The following is a 10,548-nucleotide window of genomic DNA, read 5'->3' as shown; positions in this document are numbered from 1 at the left end:
TCAGCTTCTCACTGTGACCATCCGTACCTCATTGCCGTGCCCACCGCACGCCACTGCGTCGCTCCCCTCCGCTTGCATAATGTCGCCGCAACGACGACAATCGCTCGCTATCATATATCAACCGCCTACAAGCTGCGCAGTAAGGCCACATTCCACCGCGAGTGGAGCCGCGTATATGTCACGACGACCGGCCACACGTTCCCATCCCGATCACGCTTCGAATGGCATGTCGCATACGTCCCGTCTCCCATCGGACTCCTGGCGCGTCACAACCCTACACATCGTGCAAGCCTTCCAAGCCGAAAGCGAAAAAATGCACACTTGGGTCCCGCCTCCCATGGCAGATCGTCGCACTCCTCGAAGCGCCTCTCCTCAAAGTCACACGGCCAACCTCATGCTCGATCGACAAGACTGCCTTCTGCGCAATCGCACTTCATAACGAACCCAATGCAATTCTGGAGACGCACCCACTTCCACACTCACCACCCGCCCGTAGCCAATATTCTCCCCATCAACCGATTGACAAATCGCAGCCCAAGCGAAGGGTCTACACACACCGTGTCCCGTGAAACCTGCGTGTGGCAATCCTACATCGCCATTCTCCTTCATCCCACATGCACACTCTTGCTGCAATGAAAGCCCCAGCGACAACACCCGTGGTGAGTCTAGAGGGAGCCGTCCAGCAGTACACCTCCCAGACACATGTTGTCATGACGATAAAAGAACCCAAGCGACTCGGGTGCACAGATGGCGTCACGGTATGCGTCCCGCACGCTGTCATGTAGCATCTATCTCTGTCATTCCCATGGTGTTTGACACACACGCACAACACTGGCGGAGTCTTGGAGTCTCCTTACAAAGTTCGCAAGCCTGTGCACGCCGCCTGCTGGAGAGGTCCATGCGAATGGTGCCGTTGGCTGTCCGGCTGCCTACAGCGACCCCGTCACCATCCCTGCATACTTCCTGGTTCTGGTGGGACAAACACGCCGCGCCGCGCCCCAAGAGTATGACACTGGAACGACTCTCCTCTGTAGCAGGTCTTTCAGACGGTTGCACTCATGTAGTGCTGGCACCGCTGGACACATAAACGGGCACCAGTGCTTGTCTTTGTCACACTATCACACCTTTTCAAAGGCTCACACCTTTGGTGAGTAGGACAAATTCGCGCGTCTCTGCCTACTTCTGTCGCATTCCGAACATTATATGAAGCCAGCTGATGACTCCTAAGTAGTGCATGTCGCTTCTAAGGTGGGCGGAGAAGCAGCGGAATCACGACGCTGCCAGTTTCAGTCAGACAAACTGGACGGTGTATTAATCAGTTCCACCCACTGAAGCAGTCATTATAGTGTGCGTCTCATGGTGGTTTCAAGAAGCTCTTGGAGACAGGCGAAGACTGGCGTATACTGTCGCAATCCAGTATAGTCCTTCTGCTTTGGTCTGCCACTATATTGACAGCTACAATAACGTAAATGCTGTCCACGAAACACCAACCTCCGTGAGACGCCACTTGCCAGAGCCTTGTGCAGAGAGTTCATGTTTCAGTGGCGATGGAATTGCATGAAGAAGCAGGCACGTGAGATGGAATCCTGAATCTCAGCTTATCTAGGGCGCTGCTATTCAACGAGTGCTGGGAACGGAATATCCGCGAGTCGCCCTCGAGCTGTGGAGAGTTAAGTCGGAGTCGTGATCTTGATCAAATAGGGAAGCATACCCCCGACATCCCGTGGATGTGGTGTTCAAGCTTACACATTTGTCTTCGTCGTTACCTCCTTCTGCAAGTCTTCTCTCTGTGTTTCCTTCATTTTTGTCACCGGCGGCCTCCGCATTTTTGTCCAGGCACTGCTGCAGCTTGACAGATGCCAGCAGCATCCTCACGACCGCTGTTAGCAAAACAGCCGCAGCGGTAACAGTCACCGCCATTCTGCGACGTATCGCCGCCGTTTTCTTCTCGGTGGGGCTACTTCTGCTTCTGCAGTGCAACAGGTAGACACACATCTTCGCTTGTATTGGAGTACCAGGGGAACAGACACAGTGAGCGTGTGTATCGAAGACCACCAAGAAACAGCACTTTTCAATAATGGATTTTATACGTCGACAACTGCATAATGTTTGCGCCTCTACAATGCTGTGAACACATGCCAGCATCTAGCTTTTTCTGGTAGCTGGTGGTCCATGGGGTCCCAGGAAGCGGCGTCGAGGACACCCATATGACTCTTGGCTGGCAAGCATCAGCGTCTCATCTTAACCTGACGACCCTACCTCTTCAGTCTCCTCTGAGGAACAGCCGGCGACTCTTTCTTTTTTACTACGGGAGGTGCAGCTGTAGTTGTGGTCATGGGCGATGGGGCGGCCACGACCTCCGTTGTCATCGCTCGACTCCCAATACAGCAGTTGCTTAGGAAGCAAAGAAGACTGATGAAAAAGGCCAGAGTGGCCGCCGAACATGCAGGGACCATCATGTTCACGTGGTTGTAGGAACTGTCACGCAACTGCGCGAGTGTGTCGTCCCCACTGGTCAAGCGATACCGCTCCGTCAAGCCTTTGTGCTGTCGGAATAGACGAAACGTAAACGTAGAACGAGTAAATTACCGTCGTTTCCACTTGTATTTGAGCTGGTAATGTTCGTGTGTTTGAAAGAAGACGGCGTGAGGACAAACTGAAATTCACTTCGAAACGAAGATGTCGATACTGTCCGCCGGTCTTTCCGCGCCTGGTGAGCGGATTTGCCCGACAGAAAAGGGCAGACGTCAGCGTACCCGCACCAGACACGCGCTGAAGCGGGCCAGTCCCGGAACCACCGAGCAAAGTCAAGAGGAATGCTGCAGGATGAATCCTACCTGAGAAAACCGCACTCAATTCAAAAGCATGGACTTGTCAAGTAAAGTGTTTTGAGCAGAATGCAAACGGTAAGAGCGAGGTGCAACTAGTAAGCGACTGGACGTTTGAAACTAAGTCGAGAGGAAGGGCTCAAGAGAGACCCCCCACAATGGGTGATGACGGCAGCGGCTTTCGCTGTTCAGTTCTTTACATTTGGATGATGAATGAATGAATGTGCCTGGAAACATGACTGAGAGTATTAGATAATTCCCTGAACCGGGACGGAAGTCACTCGTTGTCCACCGAAACGCAGGGATGCAGCCAGAAAGTTGGTACAAACCGCCCAATGACAAGCAGATGCGTGGCAGCCGAGCGTTCTTTGCTCTACGTGGCAGCCGGGCGTTTTTTGCTCTGCGTAGCGCCTCGTACACGTAGCAATGGTTGTACGGAAAAAGTCTCTTCGTCACCATCCAAGGCATACGTGGGGTCCTCCAAGTGCAATAGCTCGTTCCCTATATATTCGCGTAATGCATCTTTCCACCCCGCCGAACCCCCCTGCTTCGTCTACCGTAGAATCCTATCGCAAAATACACAGCTGGCGCACAATGGCTGAAAATGTTCTTTGCAGAGATGCATTATGCAAGGACGTAATTCCATCAACAACCGCTCAGTTCGTTATCCCTTTATTTAAAATCCCCAGTGTTCGTGTGTGTTCCATCTGCCTCGAGCCAAGTAGAAAATCTTCAATCGAAGTATGTCATGGGCCTCAAATGCACAACAGGCTCTTCCTCCCAAGACCCGACCGTGGGATTCTCCAGTGGAATTGCCAGGAACGTGCTCAAAAGTTGTGCCGGTATTTTCTCCTTCATTCGCATTATGGCCGTGAAGTGGGCAACTACTCCCGTAGGACGGCAAAAGACGCTGGCTAGCAACAGGCGGCACAGGGTACCAACAGTTGGGTACAGTCGTGCTGCTGCCACCATGTTTCAGGGAGGCTGCCGCAGATGCTGACCTCATTCAGCAAGAAAACGATTTTCACATCTATGGGCAGCTCTGACTGCAGTCCTAAACGATAACTTTCTTCCTGGATGTGCAGTGGCAGGCTCTGTACTGAATTGTCCCGGCTTCTTACGGCAACGCTATGAACGAGAGACACACCTGAGAGATGTCTACAATGCCACATGAACCCGATTCCGCGCTGCTGCGATTTGTGTTCTCTCTCTCAATAACCAAATCGGATGAAACTTCACTGTTTACACCTGTTACCGCCGGTCGTCAGAAAACACCCTCCATATGCTTCCAGCGCAGTCAGGTTACCTCGTCGTGCAATAATCATCCGCCACACTTGGTAGACTCGTACGAACTCGACGTGTAACAAGTACGTGGCGAGCAGGCTACCAGCGCAGTGGACTTTGTTTGTAACGTGGAAAGTCAGACTGAGCAAGATGCACAAAAACCGCGTCCCCAACTCAGTTGCATGTGTATCCTCTGATGAAGTTGCAATGAGATAGACACACAACACTGACTCAGGTTAGTCCGATCACCCCTATTTGACACGACAACAGTACGGCCACACAACTTATGGACCATCCTTTTCCCCATTGCCGATTTGTGTAACTCCGCGCTCTTTGCGGGTCGCCCTTGGCCAGTTGCAGTTCTGACGCAGAGCGAAACTGGTGTCCTCTTTTTGGCTCGCTTCTGCCACTTTTCGTCGCTGTGTCAACTGTCGTCACGGCATACCCGGTTAAGAAGACACAGTATTTATTTGCGTCTTTCACGGATGCATATGCATCCATCTGATGTTTACCGTCCTCAAGCCGACATACCTCCAGGAAGGACAAATTCTTTCTCTGTGAGATACTTAACTATCATGCCGATTTTCTCCTTCAGGTTTGAGCTAGAATCAATCACAACTTCCGCGTTCCTCGGAGGTTCATACGGGTCGGAGATTCCTGTAAATTGTTTGATAATTCCCTGCCGAGCCTTTTTGTACAATTCTTTTACATCCCTTTGCTCACAGACACTCAACGGAGTGCTGACGTATACCTCTATGTACCGGCCACCTGTTGACGTGATCAGCCTCCGATTGAAATCCCGGTCAACAGCGTAAGGAGCAATATTCGCCACCAAACATATTCCTCCATGCTTTGCAATTTCGGAGGCAATATATCCGATGCGCCGCACGTTGGTACTGAAAGAGACAAACAAGTAAATATTGTAGCTGAAGTGAGCTGCCCCGTCAGGCCCGGCTGAATTGCAATTAGCAGCTAACACGTGGTTCAGGAGAGTTCAGCTCAACTAAGCATCACCCAGAATACCAGATGAATGTGCGGACAGTTACAAGAAAAAGTTATTTGACTAAGGGAATCGGTTCGCAAGGCACAAAGCTGGTCCATGAGCTTGCTTATTTCTTAAAAAAAAGAAAACAGAAACTCCATTGTTTCATGAGCTTGACAGCCTAGGTCATACCAAGCTCATGCTACCGAGCAGCCGGTATTAGCACACGGTGCTTGCGCGGCAGACACAGTAGCAGGGGACAAAGAAAGCATTGCAGAACATCTGCCAGCAGGTAGAAAACGATGTGAATTCATCCCCTGATGCATCGCCGTTTTCTGCTATTAAACCTTTGTAGCGCACGCACACACGCCAAACGACGGTGATAGTAGAGATATCAGAATGACGTACCTCCTGTCTTCCCTTGAAAAACCCAATCCTCTGGACAGATGCTGGCGGACAACGTCAGCATCTAAAAGGGTGATGCGTCTTGTTTCTTCTTCTCTTTCAGAAAGGACGGCTTCCAGAGCCTGCGCCAGGGTGCTCTTTCCTGAGATGTTCCACAGTGTCCCACACTACAGTGTTCCATGCTCGAATGGAAACTCCAGCTCGTCACCAGCCAGATAAACCCCTCTCAAATTTAGCTGTGAATGTAGCTGCAGAAAGAAGAAAATCGGTCACGGAAGGCCGACTTTTATGTCGTTTGCCTCACGTCACAGTACCCGCAAAAGCGGACGGGGGAAGCCGGCGGCTGAACCTGGAGGCGACCGTATGTTGCTGTTTGAGGTATCCTGTTCCCCTAATCGTTCATGTGTCGTCAGGCGAGAAGGGCGGACGAAAACGTGAACGATGATGAAAGCGATATGCAGGAAAGGATCGAAGAATATCGCTAGCGACATGTTGGTGTACTGTTGAGAAATAACGATTGCCTTGTGTGTGACCAGGCAAGGACACAGCAGCCACCGAAGCAATAGTCAGCGGCAGTAGCTTCTCACCTGAGCAGGGCAGTCCGGTGAAGTAGATGCAGAGCCCTCGTTGGTAGTTTGGCTTGTAAAATTTTCTGAGTTCATCAGCAACTTCGGGGAAAGAAAACCACGTTGGAATGGGTTGTCTTTCCTCTAGCAACCGCCTAAATTGTGTTCCCGATATGGTCTTCATAAGAGCCTTTTCTTCTACCGTCACCTCATTCGCTGAGCAGTAACCTATCTCGTCTCCAAGATAAACCATCTCCTGGCCTGAGAACACGTAATTTACGCCCAAAACGATGTCTTGGAGAGGAACTGTGTCTTCGCAAGCTGAGACCGGTTGTGCAGCAACGACGTGGAGCATTTGGGTAACAAGCAAATCAGATAAACTGTTTCATCGGTAAACCCAATACGATCGAGTTACATTCAGTCCGATCAGCTTTCGGGCGGGGAAACCCTACGGCGAATCTGTTGCCCGTGGATCAGTTGTATGAGAGCTACAGATGACAAATTGAGAGAATAAGGTGTGTAAGCGATCTCCACATTGTTCGCGCACCCAGGAGAGCCAGTGTATCCTTCTTACCAAAAACAGGAACAATTCCCAGATCCGCCGCGACGGATGCCAGCAGCCTGTGCGCCTCGTAGGGGTCGTAGAATTTCTCTCTGTCACACACGAACAGAACAAGGAGGCGGACTAGTGCAGCAGCGAAGAGATGTTGGAGAACGAGAGTACGGCATGTGCAAAGAAATCACCTTTTGTTGAAGTAAACGGGCTTCGGTTCAATCCGCAGACCTCGTTCAATATACGGTACAGGATGATATACGGTGCAGAAATGGCGACTGTCTCGATGCAACCCAGATAGCCAGAGGTAAATCTGGCGGAAAGTCGACTGGTAACGTCACTGTCGTGGCTGAAACTTACAAGAGCCCACTAATGCTGCCCACGGCTCACAGTACGCTGTGACACTTTTGTGCGGAAAACGAAGATACATAGAGCATTCAGAGCCAACTTGCTCCGCAGCCAGGGCGACATCGTCCTGTTACTGTTCGGACACTGCAGTAAACTCAATTCGTTCTGAAAAATAAGTCCTAGAAACCCTCACTTTACTTCGCGTGTCACTTACCCATTTTTTGTTAGCGTGCTCGGACCAGCATGATCACGGCCTACGATGAAGTGCGTGCATCCAAAATTCTTTCGGATTAGAGCGTGCCACACACACTCCCGTGGACCGGCCATCCGCATGGGAATGGGGATTAGGGCCAGCATCACCTCATCGTCTCCGTAGTATTTGAGAATTTTTTCGTAACACCGCACTCTCACGGGATACGGAACGTCTCCTGGTTGCGTAGGTCCAACAGCAGGAGTGAGAAGGAGATGGGGTTGTTTCGATGATTCTGTTTGAACCTTCGTCAGCGCATACTTGGTCAACTCGTAGTGAGACCGATGCATGGGATTCCGCGTTTGGAAGCCGACGACGACTTCCCAGTTCCTTTTCTTGATCTCTGCCTTGGTGTAGGCGGGAGATAGTCTATATCCTTCAAAGTCAAAATGCTCTATAGGCGCTTTTAGAACAAAGTCACCACCGACATACACACAGTCTCTGTAGTTGGTGTTCATGTAGTCTACGTAAGGGTGATTCGCGTCCGTCGTGCCCAACACCAGCTGTTGTTCCCACTGTAGGTCCGGTTCAAACACAGAGGAAACTTTCAGCTCCACAATCACGGTTCCGACCTGAGAAAATCCAGCAGCACAGCGATGTGCGTGACAGTGGTGCGATAGCCCAGTCTTATATTGGGCTCTGCAACCATCAGCAGGCCACAGAGGAGCAAATGGAGGGCAGTCGGCCGCCATACCCCACCCCTTTGAAACGCGTAGCTTGCCCGTCCATCTAGCAGCTGCTGTCTACGTAGCAGAAAATGCTTCTCCTATTTTCCTGCCCAGGAGTTGTTCGGCCTGTGTGACCCCAGCGGCTGGCTTCACACCAGTGACTGATGGCAACTACAAAAAGAAACAATCATCAACCCTCACATTGTTTCGCAGTTTGATCACTGCGCCTTGGGCTGCCGGGCAATCGGATGGATACTTGGCACACGCCGAGTGCTGCTGCAACCAGTGCAAGTTGGGCTTGCTGGCGCTCTTTGGAATTGCAAGCACAACTGGAATCGGGAAAATTTCTCCTGTTGGAAGCCTCATTTCCTTGCAGACGCTAAGAGCACAGCACACGTCACTAGACTCGCGCGTTTTCCACAAGGGGGCAGGTGGGCTACAGGTCATGTAGACGAGCAACCTCATGTTTCATTTGAGGAGACTCTGTGTGCCTGTGTTTTCTAACATGTTTTTCGTTTGGACTCCTCCATCATTTAACTACCGAAGATCCGCCGATCACCTATTGTACATTCATGTCGGCAGTTCCTTTCTCCCCCGATTCATAAAAAGTCCGAAGCACTTTTAACCGTCTTCGTGCTTGAATGTGGGTTTTGCCAGCAAATTCTGAATGTGAAACTAGAGGCGCGTCTCCCTCACCTGGTACAATTGAGTGTCACCCTCGTAGACAGTACATGTGAGGAGAAAAACACAAGAATACATTCGAGTGACCTCAGCCACACACGGCTCTCGTCTGCAACTGTTGGAAACCCAGGGACTTACCTACGATAGGTTTGTTCGTCCATGAATCCGTTGAGTGGCGCCAATGCGCCACTTACTATCAACTCGACCTCGCAAAGCTGTCGTTCATTTAAGGTCCAATCGGTCGGCAGATCGAGCGAGGCAGCTGGAGCCGTGAAATGGCAGGGAGCCCCAGATCCTAGAGTAGGATCAGTTGTTATCTCGGCGGTAGCTGGGCTCATGCCCTTGAACGTGGCGCTAGCATCGGGGCAAGCCGACGATGACAGCAACGTCGGAGTCGATGAAAGGGTAAGTTCCGCCATTTCAGGTTCACACAGGGTAGCGGATTTGCGTCTCACGACAGACAACCAAGAACAAATTGCACTCTAGAGATGCCACCCCCTGCAACTAAACGAAACACAGATTTCAATACACAGAACAGGATGTCTCTTTCCAAAATATCAGGAACACCCTGGTGTCGCCGTCCGTCGCGCCAATCTCAACAGATGCGTTTCATGTGATCCACAGCGCGCTAGGCACGTCCAAAATAGACATACCCGCAAGCCTAAAGTATGAAGTCAACAAAAACTCATGGCGGCGAATATGCAACGTCGTCGACCAAATCTCTTCTGTCGCAGGGATGATCACCGACAGACAAACGAGGTAGTCACGTTTCCCGTTCGGTGACGTTTTGGCTTGCTTCTGTCCTATTTCTTGCGACGCCGCATTCTATCAGCCTGCCTGAGCACCACAAGCGCCAAGGTTTGCGCGCCTTTGCTTTTCGTGATGTTCCGCAACAATAATGGTATGGAGCCCGTTGGGGCGAATGCACGCACATGGCAAAAAAGATAGGTAGAGTTTACAGCAAGGCGATTCCGAAGCGCCTGTACGGCGTCCCTTGTGTGCACCAGCGCTGATCAACCTTTTCATCAAAAGAGGCCTTTTCCTTACCTTCCCCTGATACATTTGAAGGCGACTTGAAAAGCCTCCACAGAACTGTGACACTACGGGGAATACAACGCATGTCGCGGAGTTCGCTGAATCGCTGTTTCCCGGGTACCATGGGCGTTTGAATAGAATTGACCAAAATATACGCAAGAAGTTGTAGGTTATATGTCGTGTCAGCATATTTACTCTAAGAGTAGTGCTTCGACGTCCACTTCCCTATTCCGCGGAATGTCGGAAAACTCGTCTCTGGCACGTATCCTGAGGAAAGATAATGCTCACAACTGCGTTCTGTATTCGCTATCGCGCGACTTTAGGAAGGTAAAATTGGTTTTGCCTTCTACTGCCCACTTAAAAAGTTGCAGTAGATAGTTGCCACACGGTTAGGCCCTCCAATGGCAGCTAACGGCTTGTCTGTAGCCTATTTAAACGTTGATCTGTGGTAGTTCAGGAGTAAGCGAAGTAAGGATGGTCATGGGCGTAATTTTCAGCATGCCTCTATTGGAGCGAACGTCGGTACTGGTCACCGATAAGGAAGAAGCACACATTACCGGGCAGTCACCAATACACGCCGTCCCCTTTTCAACTTTGCCGAAGATGGACCAGAGAGCCCTTGTTCTACGCGCCGCCCAAAAAAACTGGTTTGATATCCTTTGCCTTCCAGGCTTAAGCGGCGATGCCGTTGTTTATCTGAATCACCTAGTGATTCTTGACTAGTTTCGAGCAAATTAGCTCTGCACATTCTTAGTAACGGAAGCGCAGCATCTTGAGTATCCGATTCAGCACGCACCCAAACTAACCCATAGTTCAACCAAGTGTCATTTGTCTCCGGGGGCAAGCGTTAGGCCTGATATAGTGTATCAACCGATCTAAAATCGTATCTTCACTAAGCTCTGAGAACACGATCGAACTGCGATCCGGTAAACAACGAATCCTGTGTGA

General features: G+C 50.7%; 1 protein-coding gene across 1 annotated transcript; it reads right to left on the bottom strand.

Annotated features, from left to right (window-relative positions):
• Positions 1–3,332: 3,332 nt before the first annotated feature.
• TGME49_282230 (sulfate adenylyltransferase/adenylylsulfate kinase) lies at positions 3,333–9,189 on the bottom strand. Its single transcript, XM_002371388.2, has 7 exons — positions 8,704–9,189; positions 8,086–8,263; positions 7,181–7,788; positions 6,640–6,719; positions 6,087–6,326; positions 5,503–5,641; positions 3,333–5,008 (listed from the first exon to the last, which is right to left on the bottom strand). Exons 1-7 carry the CDS (start codon positions 8,982–8,984, stop codon positions 4,630–4,632), a joined length of 1,905 nt encoding a protein of 634 aa, XP_002371429.2. The 5' UTR covers positions 8,985–9,189; the 3' UTR covers positions 3,333–4,629.
• Between the last annotated feature and the right edge of the window lie 1,359 nt (positions 9,190–10,548).

Source organism: Toxoplasma gondii, chromosome VIIa (genome assembly GCF_000006565.2).
Source record: "Toxoplasma gondii ME49 chromosome VIIa, whole genome shotgun sequence".
Taxonomy (NCBI): Eukaryota; Apicomplexa; class Conoidasida; order Eucoccidiorida; family Sarcocystidae; genus Toxoplasma; species Toxoplasma gondii.
This window is presented reverse-complemented; position numbering and strand designations above follow the sequence as displayed.

Bases quoted from the DNA above. Each gene is read 5' to 3' on its own strand.
- TGME49_282230 (XM_002371388.2), bottom strand. From the start codon at position 8,984: ATGGCGGAACTTACCCTTTCATCGACTCCGACGTTGCTGTCATCGTCG. The intron at 7,789-8,085 runs GTGAGGGTTGAT...GGATTTTCTCAG, and splicing joins TGATCAAACTGCGAAACAAT to GTCGGAACCGTGATTGTGGA. The intron at 5,642-6,086 runs GTGAGAAGCTAC...GGAACATCTCAG, and splicing joins CACCGGACTGCCCTGCTCAG to GAAAGAGCACCCTGGCGCAG.